Genomic DNA, 25,616 nt, shown 5'->3' with positions numbered 1-25,616 from the left:
AAATATACAAGGATTTAAACGTATAACTTTTTGTTTCACTCTTTCATTTGTTTGCAATTTCATTTTAATCAGATTTAAATAAATTAGTAACAAAAAAAGTTTCGGTTTTTTATTTTAAACAAATATATTTTTTATTTGTTTGTAAAGTAGGCAATGATTTTGTTTAATTAAAAATCAACTAAAAGTATGCAATGATTTTAATTCAATAAAAACTAGTTAAAAGTGAAATATATGCAGCAAACATAACAGAAAAAAGTAGGTAAAGGTTGTTTTAAGCTTAAAAAAAAGTAGGGAATTGAAAGGATTATATGTGAATGAATTGTGAATTAAGTCCATAGAAATATTTTTTTTTTTTGGAATTCGAAAGTAAAGAAATGTTGCAGAAAGTTGGATACATATGCATGTAAGAGGTAGTGAAAGTGTTAATATTTAAGGCTAAACAATGTTTAAAATGTTGTTCCCTTTTGGGCACCAAGTTTATAAAATCGTTAATCTAGTATTTTTATAATAAAAAAATCCATAATAAAATGTTCTAAAGTTCATTCTGAAGAGATTTCAAGGAAAAATTGTTTTTAAGGGTTATAAAATTTGGGCTCATATTAACCTCAATGCGAATTTGTTTACCAATCGAATGATTAAAACTTTATGAACGAATTCTGAAATAAATTGTTCCCATTCTCAACGTATTTCTAAACTTCAGAGCACATTTAGCACTAGTTAACATTATGAAGTTTTACAGCAATTGTTATAGTAATCTGACCCCAGTTCATGAAATTTCATTTGCAAAATTATATTAATTTAGGAATGAGTTTCCAATTTAATTTACTTCTTTTTATGTTAAAAGCATTCAAATATAACCAATCATATTTTGCCAAAATTATGCTTTTCTTAAGAAAATAATTAAAAACTCCTAAAAGTAGGCAATTACTTTTGAATTCATGTATTTTAGGCATTAATTACAAACAGATGATGAGTTTGTGAAGTAGAAAGAAACTAAAAAGGCTTTTTAACAATTTCTAAAAGGTAAATCTCTACAAAAGACAAATTAAAGCAAAAAAGAAAAATCAAATTGCCAATACAAGCAATGATTTTTAATTTAAAACACAAACGAAAAACTAAAAAAAAAATGGAACAGCTGAAGAAAATGTAAAATCAACAAATGAAAAAAAAAACAATTAGGCTACAAGGATAGGCAAAATCTGGTCACTTTAAAGAAACTTTGTGAAAAAAAAAAGAAAACACTGAAGCAAAGCTTATAATTATGAGCTGGAAAATATAATAAATAAAATAATTAACAATAAGCTGCTTAATTTAAGTCTTTGTAAAGATTTTCCTACTTAAACTTAAATAATGCTAATTAAAATTCAAGATAAATATTTAAAAAAAAAAATTATGTAGCCTACTTTAGGATGAGAAAAATGGCTATGAATATTAAGCATACCTTTAGGCTTAAGAAAAAACTCAAATGAAATTTATAATTCATTGTCATTTCATATATTTTTTGTTTGTTTTTAACACTAATAAATATTTCAAGCACATACATATTGTTTTGAAAACCAAAAAAAAATGAAATACCTATAAATTCAAATTTGGAAATATAATTCTAGTTTTTTGTGGGGAGGTGGATGGTGGTTAGAGCTATACAAATCATCTTTACTTAATATTGATGACAGAGTCTCTTCTTCGTTTCTTTTTTTTTTGTTTGAGCTTTATTTTTAACATGAAACAAAGAACTGAAGATAAACCTATAATTTTTTTTCTTATACATTATACATATAAATGAAACGTATTTATTATTATCAAAATTTTTTACATTTTTGATTTGGCTTTGTAAAGAAGTGTATATGTCTGAGGGTGTGGAAGTGTGTTTATATATGTCCTGCTGTCGAATATTCTTTCTTTTAACTTATTTGACATGTCAAATGATTGATGACATTACTAGGAATTTCTAATCAAAAATTCAACGTTTTTTTTTTCTCTGTATGTTTTGCCAAAATCCGTAGTAGTATAAAAAAAGAAAAGTAAAATAAAAATATTTTCGAATTATCATAGAAAAAATTGGATGCTTTTACAGAAAAAAAGTATCTGCTACTGCTGCTGATGATGACGATGATATTAAATGAATATAATATTGGATGAAAAAAAAATTGTATGAATAAAATGAGTTTTGACAAATAAACGTGATGAAAATTTGTAATAAGTAGAAATGTTCGTCTAGAAATTAATTTAATATCAGTTTTTTGTTTGGTGTGTAAAGTTTTAAATGAAATTAGATAAAAATTTAAAAGGAATTTAGTAGTAGAATTAGAGGAATTTAGTGTAAATTCAAAATTAAAAGAAATAAGTTATTAAATGGAATAACTCATTAAAGCCTACAATAGGCTAAGATCATAGATGACAACTAGATAGATAACTGAAAGCCAAAAATCTGAGTCTGTTGTCAAAAACCTAATTCATACAAATGTATTGCCATGTATTTTGTTATTGTAACACGCATATATGAGAAAAGAGAGTGATTTAGTTTATTTTTTCATTGACGTTTCTCTCTCCTTCCATCATATAATACCCTACACTAAGTAAAAGAGCAAAAACATTTTTCTTTTCAAATTTCAATAATTTATATTTTTGAGTGATTTTCGGAAGTGGGCCTTATATTGGGCTATGACCCATAATGGACCGATCACCATGAAATTAGGTCGTATGATTTATGTCTATATGAAAGTTTACTATGTTGAATTTTGTGAGTATACCAAAATTTTTAAGCGATTTATGCACGTTAAAGTGATTTTCGGAAGCGGGTCTATATGGGAGCTATGACTAATTATGGACCGATCGTAACAAAATTTGGTGACAAGAATTTTGTATATATAAAACTTATTTGGAGCGCAATTTGTGGAGATAAATTTATAAATTAAACATTTATGACCGATAAAGTCCAATTTCGGAAGGACATTTGTATGGGGGCTAGGTGAAATAATGGACCGATTTCAGCCAGTTTCAATAGGCTTGGTTCTTGGGCCGAAAAAATAATATGTACTAAATTTGATTGAAATATCTTCAAAATTGCGACCTGTACTCTGCGCACAAGGTTTACATGGACAGCCAGCCAACCAGACGGACGGACGGACGGACATCGTTTAATCGACTCAGAAAGTGATTATAAGTCGATCGGTATACTTTAACATTAATATTTTTGGGCGTTACAAACATCTGTACAAACGCATAATACCCTCCCCACTATGGTGGTGTAGGGTATAATTAACAATTTGTTGAAGAATTCATGATTCGTGATTATTTTCCAATATTTTTTTTTAGTAAACACTGAAAACTTTCTTTAAGATTAGGTCTGAGACTTGTCAAAAAGTTTCTACATGGTGTAAATTCACCCCACCAGGTTACTCTATGATAAAGTGACACTTCATATAAAAAGCTACAACTACAACAGGTATCTATCTCGTGAATAGTTTCATGTCAGTTTCTTTATATCTACACAGAGAAAACAGATTCGTAGTGGCAACCGAATTTGTATTGTAATTCTACCGGTTGCAGCCATAGAATTGTTCAGTTCTATCAACAGAAAGTCAGCTGATAAAGAAGAATTTGGGTTAAAGCAACCAAAATTTATAGAGGAGATGGACACAGTAGATCACATTATGTGCAGCTGTCCGAGACTACAGAGTCATAGATTTAAATGGCTAGGTTCTAGAATTCCAAATGAACTTGGGAGTATTACTGGTTGTAAATTGGAAAACATACTAGGTTTTATTAGGGGAATAGGTTGGCTATTTAAAGGATATTCTATGGTGAATTCAAATGTTGACTTTTTGAATTTCGCGCCTCTCAACTGAAAAGGCAATACTTCTCCTGTCAACAAGAAGCTGCATCATTCAGTTTGAGTTTGACAGGCATTTATAACAGATTACCTCGTGACTTGAGGAGAAATTGGGAAAAAAGTGAATATCGTCTGCCTATGAAGCATTATTTTTTGCACAAAAAACCATTACTCAAATAAAGGCTAAGCTTGATAAATACTATGGAACTCTGCACCATCAATTTCAATGGTTAAAAAGTGGTTTACTGAATTTCTTTGTGGCCGTACAAGTACGGAAGATGCCGAATGTTCTGGGCGCCTGGTTGAGGTCCCTATACCCAAAAAATTCAGGATATGATGTTGGCCAATTGGAGATTGGGCAAGCCATAGGCATCTCATAAGGCTCATTGGTTTCAATTTTATATGATCACCTGGGTATGAGAAAGCTTTCCGCGTTTGCTCGCATTCAGGTACACAAAAGGTTGCAGACATGTCCAGTTGTCATGACCATAAATTAGGCTACGAATTGCTTCCTCATCCACCTGTATCCAAACCTCAAGAAATGGAAAGAAATTTGACTTTAGCAATGAAATTATCTTACAAACAAATACATATTTTGATGACTTCGACAAATCTTATTTTTTTGCAGGAAAAAACAAATTGGAGAAAGGTTGGGCAAACTGTATAGAGCGCAAAGGCGACTATGTTGAAAATGCAAAAGGATTTTTTATCCAAAAATCTGTGATTTATTCAAAAAGTCACGTACTTATACTTGTAAGATTTGAATATTTCATGTAAGCATTTTTTCAGACTTGAACCAAATTTGGTCCCAGTATGCAAAAATCCTGAAATCTCATTTTTTGGAATTTTTATACCCTACACCACCATAGTGGGAAGGGTATAATGCGTTTGTGCAGATGTTTGTAACGCCCAAAATATTAGTCTAACACCCACCTTAAAGTATATCGGTCGACTTAGAATCACTTTCGGAGTCGATTAAACGATGTCCGTCCGTCCGTCTGGTCGGCTGGCTGGTTGTCCATGTAAAACTTGTGCGCAGATTACAGGTCGCAATTTTGAAGATATTTCGATGAAATTTGGTACATATAATTTTTTCTGCTCAAGGACCAAGCCTATTGAAACTGGCTGAAATAGGTCCATTATTTCACCTAGCCCCCATACAAATGTCCTTCCGAAATTGGACTTTATCAGTAATAAATGTTTAATTTATAAATGTATCTCCACAAATTGCGTTCCAAATAAGTTTTATATATAAAAAATTCATGTCACCAAATTTTGTTACGATCGGTTCATAATTAGTCATAGCTCCCGTATAGACCCGCTTCCGAAAATCACTTTAACGTGCATAAATCGCTTAAAAATGTTGGTATATACACAAAATTCAACATAGTGAACTTTCATATAGACATAAATCACACGACCTAATTTCATGGTGATCGCTCCATAATTGGTCATAGCCCCCATATAACCCCCACTTCCGAAAATCACTCAAAAATATAAGTTATTGAAATTTTAAAAGAAAAATGTTTTTACTATTTTACTTAGTATAGGGTATTATATGGTCGGGCTTGACCAACCATACTTTCTTACTTGTATTCTTTAAAATGTTTTAATTTTTATCAATTAACAATTTTGATGAACATAGTCTATACTTAGATTTTCTAATGTAAAATTCTTCATTTTTATATAATTTTTTTTAAAGAATTCTTTAAAAATATAAACAAAATGTCCCTCTCTTAGTAAATCATGGTAAATTTAAAGCCACATAAAGAAATATTTTACAGCTCATGCACACATGAACATAAATACCAAAAAAAAACATACAATATAAAATGAAAAACTCCAATGGTCAACTGGGATTTTAAGGCAAAGACAATCAAATAATTCTAATAATTTATTGTTTAGTTTAAGCATATAAATTCTACAAGTTTATAGACATTACACACATACAAACACAGTCATAAGCCCAGTAGTTCTGGATAAGTGTCCTGATTTGATTCACTACAAGTTATATTTTAACATGTGCGTGTCCTAGGCAGAAGTTCATTGGCATCATATTACAAAATGACTATTCAATATATTGCTTCTGTTGGCAATATAACTATTTTCTAAAAGCTTTAAGTGGCTACACCCTAGATTACTTAGAGACACCAAAGTGCCAATTGACTTCTCGCTTGATTACCATGGATGTGTTAAGTAACCAATTGCATTATATTAATTTGGGTAAGCCAGTGAATTGACATTGGTGAATAATACTGTCTCCTAGAGATACTGGGATACACATATTCATGTTTGTCCATAAGGACAAAAACTGCATGTAAAACAAATAATTTAAAATAAAATTAATGTTTTTTTGTTGTTTGCAAATCGCTTGCTGGTTTTGTCTGTTGCAGTCATGGTATAGCAAAAAAATAAAAAATAAGAGAAAAACACACCTCAGGAGTCTTGCAAGAAAATACCCTAGAGTGACATATAAACATGTGAATCTTTTTTATATAAAAACACAAAAAAAAACAGTTTAAAGAAATGAAGAAAATAAAAAAGCTATACAGACTCCTTTTTTGAAAACCTCATACAGAAAAGTCTTGATAGATTACAAAAACAATAAATAGCAAAACCACTTGAAGGGACAACTATCACTATTCCTTACATATCTTTATACTTTTATAAAATTTTTGTAGGGAAAAGTAAAGGATTTATTAAACTTTCCTTCTCTAAGACAAGAAGAAAGTAATCAAATACATTATGTTTGAAAGTTTAGTTCTCTCTCCTCATGTGTTTTTTTGAGAGAAACAGTCTTTGTTGTTTTATTTTGTACTTACAATAGTCTTAAGTAAAAGAAAAACAAAAGTCTTTTTCTGGCAGTTTTGCCAAGATAATTTTTGTAGTACCTACATACATACGTACATATCAAGTAATTTTCAAGGTAAGAATTTTGTTAAAATCATTTTTGTTTGTATAGGTAAAGTTTTACTGACTAACATGAAGCTCTTAAATCTATGCAGATGTATTAGGCAGGTCTCAAAAATAACAAACGAAAAGTTTACTTCCTTTTAAGTTAATAAGTCTCTGTCTAACTTTGCTATACAGAGACTATTGGCAGCATGGGTCTAAGGTACGAGTACTTTGACCCATTGTAAGGTTGTTACGAACCTTTTGTTCTAAAGAGCTTCGTTGCATTTTCCAGAAAGTCTAACAATTCCAATATTTTTAAGATTTTAGTTGGGAACCTCGACTTTTTTTGGTTACCTTAAAAAGATGTCTCCTTAATAAACACACGTTTGCTTCTGTATGTATTTATGTGATCTATAGCTATGTAGTTGTAAACTTTGTGTTAAAATGTCATTACAACACATTTGAAGAGCTTGATAAACAACAACAGGAAATTGCAACAAATACTTGTAAATATCTTTATAACTTTATACTTTACACAAGTAAGATACCCCTATACATACAGCAAACATGTAAATACTCACATCAAGTCATAAAATATAAAGGGTTATGCTAAAGGATGAAAGGGATTTGAGAACAGAATGTTACAATAAGCTTACACTCAATTTGGCTTCCTGGTTCATAACCATCATTGAAACATTCTGAGTTCATTTTAAAGCAATTTAACTCAGTGATCGGCACTCACAGCCATCGCTTGTTAACCTGTAAATAACACGAATACCAACGAAGTTTATCAAAGACGAAGTAAAAATCACAGATAACAGCAGATTACGAAAGTGCATAAGATGATATTATAATCCAAGTTCTGTGTTCTCTTTATGTCAACCACTGCTCCATATTGACCTATCATATATAAAAATACTTAAAATATTTTATATTTTCTCTGCTCATTCGACCGGTAACTTAACCAGTCGCTTCACTGTAGTTGTGCTAATATCCTAGAAGATTTCAATTAAGTAAAGCCAACTCTTTTTACAAGACTTTTTTAAATACACACATATCCTGGATGGAAGGAATCTGACATATAACCAGATATGCGACTGGTTCTTCCAGTCCCTTTGATTATTTGAAAGGGACCAATTATTTTAGCAAGGAAGAAAGGTATAAATTGTTATGTATTAGGCTATCGCTAACAGGTCAAGAATCTAACCTAAAAGAAATTTTTATATTTTGAAATTTTTACTAAATTTTTGTCATAAATTTTTAATTTTTTGTCATATTTGGACAAGTTAAATGATATCATACCCTATCAAGAGTCAAGGGACTGATGTGTTAAAACACTTGACACTAATATCCACAATATTTCCAGGTTTTTAATAACCAATAGATTTTTCTTGCTTGTAAACATGATGCAGTCACGGACGTTTTTATTACTAAAATGGTACATAATTTGATTGTGAATAAACGATTCATAGAAACGTTGGTTGTATGTGCAAAAAAATAGATTAATACTAGAGAACGATTGTTGTAATCTAACAGCCAGTATTCACATTCTATACGGTCAAGAACGTGACGCTCGTACGTCTTTAAAATGAAAAATAATCTTGTCTTGTTTCAATTTTACGATAGCATTTTTTTAGTAGCATTAAAGAAATGCTATATACTGGAAACGACAAAAAAGCAGATTTTGTCGTTTCCCATATATTATCAATAAACTAGTGTATCCAGAACGCTACAAAAAAAGGAACCCGTTTTCGATTGAATCTAGAAATATGCAAACATTTGCAAATCGCAAAAAAATCTCGATTTTTTACACCAAAAAGAATAATACGGGTTAAAAACGCGACAAAAAAAATTCAAATCCTTTTTCGAATGCATTAAGAACAAATAAAAGAGTTATATTCGGCTGTGCCGGATCTTATATAGCCTTCAACAAATTATACTTTAAAAAAAATTTAAGTATTTGTAGGTAACAAAATTAAAAACAAACAAAAAATTTATGGCAAATAAAATTTAAAATTTTTTTTTTAATATTTATAATTTTGTTTTTTAAGTTAATATTGAAACAAATTTTGGACAAAAAAAAATTTTAGACAAACCAATTTTTTTTCTGAAAAAAAAATCGAGTTAAAAAATATTTTTCCTGATTTTGATCCATTGTATGTCCCACTTTCTATGGCGTTATGTACATCGTTGGAAAGTTTTTTCAAATGTTTATCATTAGATATCCAGACTGTATATATTAATGACTTAGTAGGCCAGATATAGTAGATCAAAAATCGAGGTTGTCATGGTTTTTTTCCTTATATCTCAGCCATTTGTGTGTACCGAACCGGGTCTCTAGAATGTATGTAATGTATTTGGGGGCTACGGGTAGTTGATTTCAACATACAGACGGTCCAGAATATATGTACTCTGTAGGATCGCAAATAAAATATGTTGAAATTACAAACGGAATGACAAACTTAGAATTACACCTGCCACTCATGGTGTAGGGTATAAAAATGCAAAAACATAATTTTTAAAGCTAATGAGTATAGAGATAAAATATAATAATAAGTCTTTCTTTTGATAGTTTTCATGTTTAAATATTTGCATTCGTTTTGTTTTTATGACCTTTAGTATGATTTAGCACGCGACATATTTTCCATTAACTTTTTTAATAAATATTAGCTGAAGGAATTTTAACAAAAACTTCATATTTATTAACAACTAAGTACACTTTTATTAAATTTTGTAGGTATTAGGCTCAAACTTCTTCTCAGACTTGTTTTAGCTATTCTTTATTCAGATTTTACTGATTTATAAGCAATTCTACCATTTTTTCTTTCAACAGCTTGCAATTACTTTTCCCAATTTTGATTCACGACATCCTCTCAGCTGCTTTATCGCAATATACTTCAGTGTTACTTCCCGTTTTCTTTCCACAGGCGTTTTAACCTTTGAATACATCATGTTAAGTAAATAAAAACAATAGCGAATGCGACACTCTTAGCAAATTTAAAGAAAAACTTTAGTGTGGTTTTTATATGCAGTCATTTTTTTTTAGTTAAATCCACTAAATTTTGATTGCGTAGTACTGATAATACAGTACAAGAACACGACATTGGAATATTAATATAATGATTTCGAGCTTCCTTGGTCACTATTCATATTTTTGTTTTAATTTGTTATAAAATGCACAAAAAATTAATTTTCAGGTCAATTTTCTCATGATTAGAATTAAGACTAGCAGTGAATACTGGATATTATACAAATTTTGAAAATTTTCTAATATAAAATTAGAAAATATCATTTGTTTATTAACATTTTAATACTCGGTCCTGGTGTACATTTCTGTGGAAATACCCATATTAATTTTTGTTCAAATTCTACGTATTTTTTCTACCCATTAATTTAACAAGTAATAGAGCTATATTCGGCTGTGCCGAATCTTCTATACCCTTCACCAAATTATACTTCAAAATACAAATTTTAAAAATTTTTAGGTAGACAAATTTTTTTCCAAAATTGTTTTTTAAATTTTTTGGAAATTTTTTTTTTTCGAATTTTTAATTTTTTTTTAAATTTAAAAATATTTTTTGTTTTTTTTATTTTTTTTTTTCCAATTTTGACTCATTGTAGGTCCAACTTTTCTAGTTCCAACTTTATATACGTTGTCTGAAATATCTATCATTAGATATCCATATTGTCTATATTAATGACTTAATAAACTATAGTACTCTATAAGATGTAGGTCAAAAATAGGTAAAAAATCGAGGTTGTCCTGGTTTTTTCCTCATATCTCAGCCATTTGTGGACCGATATTGCTGATTTTAAACAGGAAACTTCTCGAAAGCATGTCTGACAGAATTATTGAAGATTTGGATCCAGAAGATATCTGGGGTCTTCAGAAAATTGATTTCAACAAACAGACAGACGGACATAGCTTAATCGACTCCGCTATCTATAAGGATCCAGAATATATATACTTTAAAGGGTCGGAAAATTATATTGTGGAAATTACAAACGGAATGACAAACTTATATATACCCTTCTCACGAAGGTGAAGGGTATAAATATCAAGAATCATCAGATATAAAGATGGAAAATATTCGAAAAAAAGAGTATCTTGGCATACTGAATAGTATTAAACTTGAAATTAAAATATTTCTCTTTTAATTACACCCTTTTTCTAATATCACATCTAACTATATGTTGACATAAGCGTAATTATCTATATACATACGAGTAAGTATGTAAGTGTCCATGAGCTGGTATATTCCTGCAGCACGGAGTATCACCGATGGATACTCAGCAACGTACTTGCAGGGCTTTTTATTGGTTTATTTAACATGGGCATGTAACAGAAATATTACTCAGCAGCTGTTATGTTCAAAATAAGAAATCAAACCCATTAATTTGTTTTAATTTTAACTCATTAATTTAATGTAGATATCTACAACTGCTGAGTTTTTTTATGGATACAATATAGCGAAAGGGTTAATAAGGATTATAATAAGAATACTTATCAAATAGCTAATCATATTTGGTTAATGTCATATTCGTCATAATGTCCTAATATTTCACAATGGTTTGAAAATGTTGTTATTGCATTTCAAGCTAAATATGTCCTAAAATAATACCACTCTGTATGCGAACCAGCAGAGACCTGCGCCGAACGCTTAAGAGTGCGTTAAGTTGAGCCGCCGAGTCGTGAAATATTAGGTCATTATGACAATATGAACTTATGAATTGATCATCTGTTAATAAGTTGTCCAATAGCTACCATTGAAACTGTCGGGCTATGTTTAATTTCCTGTATGTTTATATTGGAAGCTATACCTAAACACAAAAAGCTAAAACAAGCAAATACATTAAGTTATGAATGTTTGGTTTTTGTTTGTATACCTGTCACAAATTTGTTTGCTCTAGTAGTGATAAACCGAGTAGAGATGACTGAAGCCATGTGACCATATATGTACGTGTATCAATTTACACATCCATGCATTCTCAACCTGAGTATGTATTTGAATAGTTAGGGGGAATATTTGAATATTTATTTTAACTATTTTAGAACTCAAGATACTTAAACTAAAATTACTTATCCTTCTGCATCTCAGAAGAGATTTTTTCTATGTACATAAAACTGCTTTATTCTTTTTTATATCCTTCACCATGAGTGGCAAGGCTTGTCATTTCTACATTTTTCATATATATATTATTAATATATATATTCTGTATCGTTATAGATAGGGCTGTCGATATAGTTATTTCCTTCATTATTAATCATCAATAATCCACTATAGACCCGGTTCGGTTGCTAGTTAAAATCAAGAAAATCGGCCCACAAATGTCTGAGATAAAAGGAAAAACCCAGGACAACCTCGATTTTCCACCTATATTTGATCTATATCTGGATTACTAAGTAATTAATAAAGAAAATATGATATCTAATGATAGTTATTTTAAAGACCTTTGCAACGATTTATATAACGCCAAGTCGGACCTACAAAGGGTCAAAATCGTTAAAAACATTTTTTAACCCGAGTTTTTTTTTCAAGAACATTTTTTTCTTTTTAAAGAATACAAAAAAAAGATTGACAAAATTTAAAAAAAAATTCAAGCAAAAATTTTGAAAAAACAAGTAAGAGAGCTATATTCGGCTGCGCCGAATCTTATATACCCTTCACTAAATTATACTTCAAAATAAAAAATTTAAATATTTTTAGGTGAACAAAATTTTTTTTAGTTTTTTTCATTTTTTGAAAAAAAAAATTTCGAATTGTTTTTTTTAAATTATAAATTTTTTAAAATTTTAAATTTTAAAAAAAATGTTTGTTTTTTAAATTTTTTTTAGGTAAAAAAAAAATTCGGGTTAAAAAATATTTTTTCCGATTTCGACCCATTGTAGGTCCAACTTACTATGGTCTTATATACGTCGTTGCAAAGGTCTTTGAAATATCTATCATTAGATATCCATATTGTATATATTAATGACTTAGTAATCCAGATTTAGGTCAAAAATCGAGGTTGTCCTGGTTTTTTCCTCATATCTAGCCATTTGTGGACCGATTTTGCTCATTTTAAATAGCAAACTTCTCGAAAGCATGTCTGACAGAATTATTAAAGATTTGGATCCCGAAGATATCAGGGGTCTTCAGAAAATTGAGTTCAACATACAGACGGACATGGATTAATCGACTCCGCTATCTATAAGGATCCAGAATATATATACTTTATAGGGTCGGAAATGAAAAATGTAGAAATTACAAACGGAATGACAAACTTATACATACAGTGGTGGCCAGGAATTTAAGACAAAAATTGTTTGCTAAATTCCACGTGATTGTCAATTATTTTTTCAAATATTTCCACAAATATGTATTCATGTGGACTATTTTAACACACAAGTGTGTTTTATTCGACAGTGTCATTCATACATATTCACCACGAACACATACAATTTTTCTACAACTTGACCAAAAAAAATTTTTTTTAAGTAAACATATTTTCTCACATTTATATCATTATATTTTTATTATTATAAAATATTCGGACCAAATTTCGTATTGTTAGTTCCATTAGTTTCGGTCATATCATGTTATTAACAGCGGTTGTTCGCTGAGGTGGGTCAACGTATTTCCATATATCTTTGTCCATATATGTTTTACCGATTTTTCCAAACATTTTTCAGAAACTAGAAACATTAATAATAAATTTCATACCCTTAGAGGTCCTTTTATTTTGGCTCTATCGCACTTAAAATTCAGTTGATGAAAAAAATTCAAGTATTTGTCTTAAATTGGTGGCCACCACTGTATATACCCTTCTCACGTATAGGGGTATAAAAATTGTGGCAAAAATTTTGAAAATAATTTTTTTTAAATTTTGTTTACCAAAAATTAAAACAAAAATTTGGAATTTTTTTTTAAGTTCTTAAAATTTATATTTTAAAGTACAATTTGGTGAGGGGTATATACAATTTGGCCCAACCGTATATAGCTATTTTACTTGTTATAATTAAACTTAAATTTTCCTTAACAATTTTCTGTGAGTTTAAAATTTACTTACAACTCTAGCAAGATTTGTCTAAACATATACAAATGAAGAGCCTTTAAGCATTAACAACATCTAAAGATATTCCTTTTCCAACTTTTAAACTTTGCTTAGTAAGGAAGGAGAGCACTTTCAGACAACTACTTTATAAAATGATTGCTTATTATGAATTTCTCATAATTTTCTTTACAAAACTAAAAAAGTTGTAAATGTAAATGAAGGTAAAATACTTAAGTAAATAATTAAAAAAAACTGCTTTAAATTTGTCTACAAAGTTTTTTTTGTTTTGTTTACAAAACATTTTTAAATATATAATAACAATTATTTTAAAAGCTTTTGTTTTTAACACAACAGATTTGCAAAAACTCACCTTTAACCGTAACGCCTACAGTTTGTAAAACTTCTAATTTCTTTTTGTTTATGGGCGATTGGCCAATACATTTATAAGTGCCAGCATCTTGATAGACCACATCTTTTAAGGAAAATTGACCGGTGGGTGTAGACAGGCCATGACCCAGGCCACGCAAACGAGCGGTGACAGGATCTAAATGTGACCAACAACCTAAGGAACCTAAAATGAGAAAAAGTTAAATAAATTAATGTTTTTTAAAGCCTTAAATAACAAACAAATATTTAATAAATTTATCTTGCTTTTAATTCGTATGAAAATGTAAAAGAAATTTATTTTTCTTTTATTGTCTTTGTATATAATTTCATTAATTGTTTCAACACGAAAATTTTTAATTTCTTTAATTGATTTGGCTGGGTTTTGGTTGGTAGCTGTCTTTTATCTGGCAGACACTAAAAGTTTTCTTGTTTTGCCTTTTTTTAATTTCTTGTTAAGGCTGCATATTTCTAGGGGCTAGTGGAATGAAAAAAAATAAATAAACGTGTGCTGTAAATAGCTGTCTATAAATTAACAAAACAGCAAGAATAGTGTGAATTTCCGTTTCTGTTTTAATTTTTTTTTGTTTTTTTTTTTGTTAAAAAGACTCTTAATGAATTTTTATTAATGGTATGATTGTACATCATTAGTTATTTCATTTTCTTATTTTTCTTTTTTTTTCATACATATTTCAGAGTTGTTCTGTTTCATTTATTTATTTATTCATGTTGAGGTATGACGCTGTTGTAGTCGTATTAATTGGTTTTACAATTAATATCCAATTGTTGTAATTAAGTTTTGTGTAGTTAATTGTCTACAAGGATGTATATAAGTGGGTAGGTAGCAAATATGTCTTTGCGCCTTGAAATAGGCTTTGCTGGTAATGAAAGTGAAGAAATTAATTAAGCATACAAGGTATTTGCTTTCACTTGCTGGAGGGAAAAAAATTTGTCTAAAGCAATTTTTTATGCTTTTAATTGTATTAAAGACATCTATTGTTGAATTAGTCTAGAGTGAAACATTTTTGGAAATGGTTTAAAGGGGCCTCATAAGCAGATTCAACAAATTGTTAGCTTGTCTTATTATTTCGATTTGGTAATAGCATAATAGTTAGATAAATGCTAGTTTATATCGGCAGGGTGTTTTAAATCTAATTTAAATACCTTGCGGACATTGTAGTGTTACTGCGCCACCCAACTGTACTTCGAGTTGACCCTTATTGGGATTGTGAGAAGCAGCTGCCGCTACCGAAATATCCTGGTCATCGGGTTCTGAGGTAACATCAACAGAGTCATCTGGAATAAAAGTTAAAAGAAATATAGCAAATAAGTAACATTTAAATAAAATTTGCATAGAATTATTAAGATTATGTTTTAGATTAAACCCCATCAAACACAAATTTTAGCCTCTAATAAACAAAATTTCAAACCCAAGTAAGACTTACATAGCTATAAATAATTGTAACACATTTGTCCTTTGTTGTCTTGTGATATTTTTAGCTAAAACTTATTGACTAAATACTTTTGTTTACGTTTTCTTTCACACAAAACGTTAACAACAAAATCTATAGCATACTTTTTAGGTTAACACCTTGGCCATATAAAAGCAAAAGCTTTTTATTTAAATTTAGTTTAGAAAAAACCTATAGATCCTTTAAATTTACCTTTTAACAAGGTAAATACACTTTAGCAGTAAATTTATTGATAAATACACACAATTTTCAATAAAGCAAAGCATAATTTTTTTCTCTATATTTTAAAGTATACTTTTGGGCATAGAAAAAAATATAAATAAATAAATAAATAAAAATATAACATAATCAAATATTTATTTAGAATTTCCATTTATTTCCCAAAGAAAAAAATCAAACACTTTCTTAGCCACGCCAACACCCTTAAATAAAATTTATTTATTTGTCCATTATTTAAAAATAAACCCAGACCTTTTAACACTTTTGGGAATTATACTCCTACATTGTTTATGATTATTTTTTGCTTTTACACTTTTTTTCTTATAAAATTTTAAAAGTAAAAAGGTTTCTTTTTAAAGATTTAAAACAAAAATATCATGGAAATGGAGAAAAAAATCCTGCTAAAAACATTAGGAAATAAGAAAAGTTAAATACATACAATTTGTTTGTTGTTTTAGTAGCAAAAAAAAAACACTTTGTGCCACAAAAACAAAAAAGAAACTTAAATAAATATTTTTTTTAGAAATGAAAATTGATGGTCATCAATAGATTTAATTTTTTTTTTCGTTTTAAAAGATTTTTTCTATTTGTAAATAAAATAAAAACATGAAAAGCTAACAAAAACCTTTAAAATATGAAAAAATCAAGATATAAAATAAATTTAGAAATATAAAAAGAATTAAAATAAATAAACTTATTTATTTATAGTGTTGTGAGGGATTTATGAGTTTTCATCAGAAATAATTTCTTGTGAGCAAAAAATAAAATAACAAATAGCAGAGACGAATTTGATGCTAGCTATATTGAGTTAAAGTGGGGCATACTTTAGAGGATATATAGCAAAATTTTCCTTTAACCTGAACTATTGTTTTTCACAGAAAAACCTACATTATAATAATCTTGTTAATCTTGTTCCTTAATAACAAAACGATTTGCTTTGTGAAAAATTGTTTTTTATTTGAGAAAATGGTTTTACTGTCTCCAGAATTTGAATTTTAAAACATTTTGATCAAAACATCTGTTAATATAAATATAGAAGCATACTTTTAGGTAACATTTTAATTAAATTAGAAAATTTGATGTTATTTAAGTTCATTTAAGTGCGACAAATTTACTTTGCTTATTAAAAAAACAATTCCCAACTTTCATTTATAGCATAAACAAAATTCGCTATTAATCCCCAAAATTCTTCCACCTATCACCGGAACTGTTTAAGTGAAAGAAACCAGTAAAAAATTTTCTATATTTTTTTCTAATTTCGGTTTTTATTAATATTAACAAAATCTTAATTTTAAAAAAATATTGCCTAATTTTAGGGGTTTACAAATTTTTCAAAATATATTTTTTATGTAAAATTAATATAGAATAAAATTTTTTCCTTTAATTTTAAATAATTTCGGTTTTTTTTAATTTCTTTTATTCAGAACAGTTTCTTTAAGAAATTTAAACAGTAATTTTTTTTAATAAAATTATTTTTAAAAAATAGCTGTGTGAAATAATGATGCTTAAATTATTTTTATTTATTTTTTTAGATTTTTCTGCAGTTTTGGTTTTTGTTGTTTTAAAGGATTTCATAAGTTTTAAAAATATTGCCTATTTATAGGGGCGGACAAATTAATTTTGGTTGTTGTTTTTAACAAAAAAAACTTTAAAAGTGTATGAATTTAATTTATTTAAACATTTTTGTATGCCAAGATTTTTTTGGGTTTACTGTGTCCAGAATTTGAATTTTATGAAATTTTGATAAAAACATCTGTTAATATAAATATTGAAGCCTACTTTTAGTTAAATTTTTAATTAAATTAGTAAATTTGATTTTATTTAAGTTCATAGTTAGTTCAACAAATTTGCCTAGCTTATTAAAAAAACCATTCCCAACTTTCATTTATAGCATAAACAAAATTCGCTATTAATCCCCAAAATTCTTCCACCTATCGCCGGAACTGTTTATATGAAAGAAACCAGAGCAGAGTGAAAAAACAACAAAAAAAATTGTTGATGGCGTACTCTAGTTAAAGTGTCGACATATTGAAGTCTCATATTATTGTAGTGACTGACTGACATCATCGTCAATTTCATAGTTCTGCTGTGTTTTTTTTTTTTGTATTTACCCCATTGCTGTTTATTTGTCTGTATTTTCCTTTAGCACTTTTGGTAAATAGCAACCAGAGAGAGAAAGAGTAAAAATGATGATGATGTTTTTAACTGAAGCCTGAAGCTAGAGTTCCTTAGCGTGTAGAGCTGCGTATGGCAGGCTGCTGTTGTTTGAATGTGTGTGAATGTTTTATATATGAGCTTATATGATTAATGATTGGTCGATATATGTTCAGTTTTATTTCCAAAGCATACTTATAAGGGCATTCTCTTGTTTTTTGTTCAGGGTTTGAGGTTTGAGTTATTATTTTGGTTTTTTCTTCATATTTTTTTTGCTTTTTGTTGAAGAGGGTTTGTGTGCGTTTTTGTTAAAACCCTTAGATTTGTGTTGTAGTAGATGAGGAAAAAATTCCAAGTAAGTAGAAGTTATGTACTTGTTATTTTTATTTTTATTTACGTTTATATTAAATAAGTCCAGACTGATTGGAAGTTTATTAAGTTTATGGCAGCTTAATTTGAAAGAAAATAAATGAAAGGTTTAGGGATTTTCTAAAGTTGTTTAGTAGTTTTTTCAGTATTTTTTTTTGGCAATGAAGTTTTAAATTTAATTTGTAGATGTACGAAGATAATAGGAAGTTGTTTTAAGGTTGTTGTCGAAACCTAAGCAATTTAGAAAGTTTTAAATTTAATTTGTAGTTGTACGAAGATAAAAGGAAGTTGTTTTAAGGTTGTTGTCGAAACCTAAGCAATTTAGAAAATTCAATAGAATCTTTAAATTTATTTCGGTTTTTATTAATATTTAAAAATTCTTCAAATTAAAAAATATTGCATACTTTTAGGAGTATACAAATATTTCAAAAATAATTTTATATAAAATTAGTAAAGAATAAAATTTATAGAAATATCGTACTACAGAATATGTGAAACATAAAACTAAAATCTAAAATTCATTATGAAAATTTTGAAATTTTTTTTAAATTCTATAATATACTTCCATAACTTAACAAAAAACTCATTAACAGTAAAAAATGTTCTATATTTTTTTCTAATTTCGGTTTTTATTAATATTAACAAAATCATAATTTTAAAAAAATATTGCCTACTTTTAGGGGTTTACAAATTTTTCAAAAATTATTTTTTATGTAAAATTAAAATGGAATAAAATTTATAATAATTTTGTATTTTTTACTTTAATTTTAAATAATTTCGGTTTTTTTAATTTCTTTTATTCAGAACAGTTTCTTTAACAAATTTAAACAGTAATTTTTTTTAATAAAATTATTTTTAAAAAATAGCTGAGTGAAATAGCGTTACTCAAATTATTTTTATTTATTTTATTAGATTTTTGTGCAGTTTTGGTTTTTGTTGTTTTAAAGGATTTCATAAGTTTTAAACATATTGCCTACTTATAGGGGAGGACAATTACATTTTAGTTTCGTACTTCAGTAACTTTTCAGTGAAGTTGTTTTTAACAAAAAAACTTTAAAAGTATATGAATTTGATTTATTTAAAAATTTTTAGTATGCCTCGATTTTTTTTAAATCCTTTATATAGAGATTTAGGGAATTCATCTGTGAAGCCTCTCTTATCAGTTTCTAAACTTATTTAGCTTATTTTTATTTAATCATTTATCATAATTGTAGCATAATTATAACTTTTTCTCATTATGAATTTTATAATTATTTCACCACCTTAGTAAAACCAAGAACCATCTTAAACCAAATACATTTTTCATACAATATTCTATAACACTTAAATTTATAATATTTACACATTCAACAAAATTGTGCTATTGTTTTCTTGCTTTTATTGCAAACAAACAATACAAACGAAATATTGTAAAGTATACTTTTTGGCTTTTAACAAACGAACCCTCATTTACATACATTACAGAAAACATTGCCTTTGTTTTGGCGAAAAAAACGCAATATAACCATAATGTAAATAATAATACATACTTTACAGCAACACTCCAACACACATTATTCTTTGTGACATTTATTTATTTTTTCGTTTTTTGTTTTTTTTTTTGTTATGACACATTTATCTACTTTTCATTTATAATAAGAATGTGTTCACAAAGAGCAAAGACACAGAGAAAGAGAAAAAATAAGTATAAATAACAATTTAAGCTGACATATGCAATACTCATATTTAAATAGAAAACAATATAAAACGCCTAAAAGTATAAGAGTGTTAAGAACACAACACAACATCACACAACAAGCAATAACAAAACAAAAATGGTACTTAGAAGGTATTTAGCAAACAAATAGCAAAAAAAAAACGCAACTAGGGTTTAGATCTTTTCAAAGAAACAACAGAATAAACAATAAATAATAATTGTTTACCAAAAAAACAAAAAAAAAAAAGAAATGGGAAAAAATAGAAAAAGTATTTAAATGCAGCTCGTAAATTAAATGAGGGGAATTTTAATATTTTATGAAGGGTGGAGGCTTTAAGGGTAAACATTTTTTGTTTTCTAACCTTCATATTGTAATAGATATTTTAATTTATTAGAGCAAAATTAATCTAAATATTTAAAGCATGGTTTAAGGCGTTTCAAATATGGATCTTTTAATAATAGATTTGGGCATATTTTCAGGGAATAATTTTTGAAATAATATTGTAGTATCTACAATGCCCAAATGAAAACATGTAATGTATAATATATTTATAGGAACGATATCTAAATGGCTGAATTTTTACTTTAAACTTGACTATCCCCGAAATTTTAAATTTCATAGCTAAAATCCCTTTAATTTTTTTAATAATTTTCACCTTTTTCTATTAATAATATTAAAATCTGCAGTCTGGCTTCCAAGATTAACCTGTGGCATATTTTCAATTGACAATATTTGTTTCCTTTTACAACTTAACAAAAAAGTCTTTAAAATTTTCATTTGTAATCTGCTTATTTATGGCGCATTAAAAAATGATTCTCCTCAAATTGTAATATATTAAAAATATAGATTTTTAAAACTTACACACACCTACAATACATTTTGTTTAAGAATAAAAAGGAATTTAGTTAAGCCAAATTATATTTTGCATAATCTCTACCCCTGCTACCACCACAATGCCTAAAAGTATGCCACGTTTTTGTTATTTTGTCTTTTTACGCAGTTACACCTCTTTTTACCAATTACCATCAAATTAATACCACTTCAGTAACAACACAAAAAGCATTTCCGGATTTTGTGAAAAGCCAAAAACAACAACTTGTACTAAACAACAATAAGGAAAAGGAAACGTTAGGAACAAGCATAACAGCAGCAGTTTCCAAAAAACTGAAAATAAAAAATGGCTGATGAAAATGAAAGCATCATTATCATTGAAAATAATAACAATAATAATAAATACAAGTAAAAGCGAAAAGAAATAACAAAATAAAGCCAGCAAACACATCCTTCCGCCTACTTTGGGTAATTTTTTTTCCTCCTACTTTTTCTTTGCTGTAACAAAAGCCTTAAATATATAAAATACACACACGTAGCAGACAATGATTTAGTATTTTGTATTATTTATATGTATATATTATATATTTTTTTGCTGTCTTGTGGAAATATTTCTTATAATAAAGACACTTTGTCATCATGCTCTTCAGCATCATTGTCATGATTATGATTTCTTTAAAGAATATTCATTCATACATTCATTCATTCATATGTGGGGCAAGAAGTATATAGCTGTAGAGTTTTTTCTTTCTTTTTTTCTTCTCAAAAATGTTATAATAAAAACGTAAAGAAAGTTAAGTAGTAGGTGTCAACAAATCCAATGATATGCAAATCCTTACAAATTTGTTTTTGTCAAACAAATGTCACAATCTAAACAGACATTGCATACAAAGCTGAATACACCAGGTAACAATTTATGATTTTTTTTTTATTTTTTATGATTTGTTTAGGTTTACATACAAAGAGACTGAAAAAAATGAAAGACAAGTGACAAAAGATTTTCTTTACGTGTCATAAGACAAGCCAATCGATCAAATATGAAAAAATAATAATGAAAAAGGAGCAAATGTGCTTAAAAAGAAAATTATGATTGTAATTTTTTTTGATGAGTGCTTAATATTGATAATGGAAACAATTTTTTTTTTATAAAATCAGCAGACAAGTTATTAAAGAACTTTTTAGCGATTGACAACAAGTTCGTATTTGTTTGGTCTGGGGAATGAATTTTTAAGAATTTTTCCATGAAATTAATAAAAAGAAGCCATGCAGCTTCAAATTGTCTGCCCTTGTTTATGAGTGTCTGTGTAAAATAGTCTCGTGTCCAAAATACAAACTGAAATTCATGAGATTCGCCTATGATATTTATCATAAGCTTGGTTAGGTTATAAAGTTAGACAGTTTTACCAGCTCACTTGGGACTATGAATTGGTTTTATTGTGATACCCTAAAGCATCATCTTCAGGTCTTCAAATAGGTCCTTCAGATATCGAAAAGGGGTTCGATGTCGAACCAACTCAACGCACGAATAAACCATCCATATTCTTGATGTCCTCGCGATAGATCCGATAAACTGTGCTTGAAATAACTATCCTTTGTTGTCGTCCGGGTCTCCGATAGAGCGGGGAAATACAGAGGAAGTCAACTGTTTATTCTTCTACTTCGTTATGGCAGCTTCTACAGAAGTCATTATAGGGAGTGTTCAATCTCCAACCGTGCGCACCAATTAAGCAGTGCACTGTAAGCACAGCTATCAAAATTCGTAGCCGAGCCAGTGAAAGTCCCGTAAGGGACGCTTTCCTATGACGGTCGTAAACGGGCCATGTAAGCCGCAATACAAAATGTCCAACTAGACCATCTAAGCTGATCAGACTCAAAAAAATTGTGCTGTATGAGTAATTTACAACAAGAGAGCTGTATACCGACCAAATTATCTATCTCGTCGACTTGCAGACGTGAACCAGCTTTGGCAAGTTCATCCGCACACCAGACCGACTCGATATCCAGAATAACTCCAGGTTAGAATATCTCGCCATCTCATTAAGAGACACCCGGCATTCATGTACCAATCTGGATGTCGAATATATTTCTTATCTATATAAACGACCTTCTACGTCAAACTTCCAATCCTATCTACTCTTTTGCTGATGACAGCAACATTTGCCATTCATATGCATTCCATTATAGACCAAGCCTGTCGGAGATTGGGGCAATGAGGCAAAATATGGATGATACGCTCAACCAAGATCTTGTGACAATCTCTGAATAGGGTTGTGCGAATAGAGTCGAGTTTAATGCACGCAAGACTCAATGTTGTATGTTAACCCATAAACGCACAACAGATCATGTTGCTCCATCTGTTTTTATGGGTGGTGTAAATATTAAGGAATCAGAAGCTCTTGATGTTCTAGGCATGAGTATTCAGTGAGATGTCCGCTGGACAAAACACATTTTTCGAGTGTCGAAAGAAGCATTCAAGTGCCTTGATGTAAGAAATACTTCACTCCATCTGATCTCCTTACTATTTACACCACTTATATCCGACCTAAAATGGAATACAACTCTCATGTGTGAGCCGATGCTTCGAACTCTATTTTGGAGTTACTCGACCGCGTACAGGAGAGGGCAAAGATGCTTATCGGTGACAGTAGGGTATCCAGCTCTATTGACTCACTAGAACATCGTCGCAATGTGGGTTGTGTTTCACTGTTCTACCGATACTACAATGGTATGTGCTCTGATGAAATTAGGAAACTTGTTCCCGAAACCCGATGTTTTTTACGCAACACTCGCTCTTCGGCAAGGGCACATCAATTCGTTGTCGACTGGACAGTAGATTGCACAACACATTACAGGGAAAATTCGTTCTTTAGCCGTACTGTCCGTATGTGGAATAAGCTTCCTCCTGAAGTATTTCCTGTCACTTTCAATATAGGAAAATTCAAATCAAATGTCCACAAACACTACTCCCTCTATCCTCCCTACCATAACCTATTTTCCTAGTTCCAACACAATGCTTTGCATGAGTAGGGGTCATTCCCTGAGTGCTGGTCCAAGAAAAAAAAATTAGCTAAAGCAGTTTGGTATTGAAATCCATCAGGAAAAAAACAATTTTTACAGAATATGAGGCAATTCGAAAAGTGTTCATAACATGTTTAAGTAATCTACGTATTTATCCAATCCCATGCAAAGCATTTTTATTCGACTTAGCTATGATCGTCTGCCTGTTAGTGTAAAACACTCTCACGTCCAAAATACAAAACCAAAATTAATAAGATTCAGCAGAAGTGTTCAACATTGTCTTAAGTATTGCAGCATTGAAAATCACAAAAATCCGTTAAATACAAACAAACTTATGAATCATAATGTAAGACAACCTCGAAAATATTTAATGTTACCAAAGCAATTTTCAACATTGATACTGTTGCTTTGATTGTTGTTGTAATGTGTATAGAAGTTTAATGTGTAAAATGTAAATCAAAAGTTGTTGCAGTTTAGTTTGTTGTTGTATTTTTCATACTATCTAAGTTAACCTTTAACTTATGAGGTGGTGGTAAATTTTACACCCTCTCTTCATTTTTTTTAAAGTTTTATCAAAAAGGCTTGCGAAATAAAGTGCCTGGATTTTTGTTCCAAATAACATTTTGCTTTCTTTTTTTAATTTTTTTAAATTAAAATTGTTATATCTTATTTTTGAAAAGCAAATATAAACGAAAAATTTTTTTAAAGTAAAATTTTTTGCAAAAATTATAAGGTGTAAAATTTACACCACATCTGTGACTATGTCAAAAATTTTCACGTCATAAGTTAAAAGTTAAAGTAAAATCAAATGTAAATCCACTGTATGTGGTCATAAAAGTTGACATATGTATATGATTCAACACATTTATATATATATCAATCTTATTTGATTTATTTTATTATCTTTTTATCACTTTCCATAATAATAATCGCAATTTGTTTTATTATATTCTCTATTTAACACCTTCATAATTTTATGTTGTGTTATTTTGCTTAATGTTTTTATCAAGTTATTATTATTATATTGTAACTGTTCATATATACATAAATATTTATGATATCAATTATGCTAATCATATACAATTCAATTTTACCCTTTACAAAAATACCACAACAAAATCATAGACTAATTTTAGGCGTTTTTCTACATTATCTCCCATTTTCATTCATTTCGCTAAAGAAACACAAACAAATTTCAAAAAATATATGTAATTTAACCAGCCATATCTAAATTGTTAAATTTGATTATAAAAATTTGTTACATTTTTTGGTCACAGTTTACATTAACATACCCAATCTTTTTTTCCCTATAATGCTTAGCCTTTCTATATTTCCTTTAGGTTTTTTCAGTTGGTCTCTGTTTTAGCCACCCTGGTGTCGCTATCAACATAAAATTTAATTTAACACGCTAAAAACATGCCATCTCAGCTTATCTTTATGGTCATTGGCTTGGGTAGCAGTAGAAAAAAATATTATGGCGAATATTTTTGTGGTATAACCATCATATTATTAGATATAGAGCTGGGCAATATTTCCATGAACGCTTTTTGTAATATTTTATCAAAAATGATTATCTTGACACTATATTATATTGTGTATAAAATACGTACATTAAATTTGTTTTATGGAAAATTGTAGCTTTACAAAATGAAACTAAATTTGATTTTACAATTGACTGAATGTGTTATATAGAAAGTGATAAAGATAAAA

At 28.8% G+C, this 25,616-nt stretch overlaps 1 protein-coding gene across 1 annotated transcript in view; it reads right to left on the bottom strand.

Annotated features, from left to right (window-relative positions):
• Window positions 1–25,616, bottom strand: part of tei (teiresias) — a 90,374-nt gene that overhangs the window by 17,630 nt on the left and 47,128 nt on the right. The window contains exons 7-8 of the mRNA XM_065510893.1: window positions 15,311–15,442; window positions 14,133–14,333 (exon numbers count right to left, since the gene is read on the bottom strand). Of these exons, the coding sequence (XP_065366965.1) occupies window positions 14,133–14,333; window positions 15,311–15,442 (333 nt within the window). The remainder of the gene's footprint in view (window positions 1–14,132; window positions 14,334–15,310; window positions 15,443–25,616) is intronic.

This window comes from Calliphora vicina, chromosome 5 (assembly GCF_958450345.1).
Source record: "Calliphora vicina chromosome 5, idCalVici1.1, whole genome shotgun sequence".
In the NCBI taxonomy this organism is placed as follows: domain Eukaryota; kingdom Metazoa; phylum Arthropoda; class Insecta; order Diptera; family Calliphoridae; genus Calliphora; species Calliphora vicina.
This window is presented reverse-complemented; position numbering and strand designations above follow the sequence as displayed.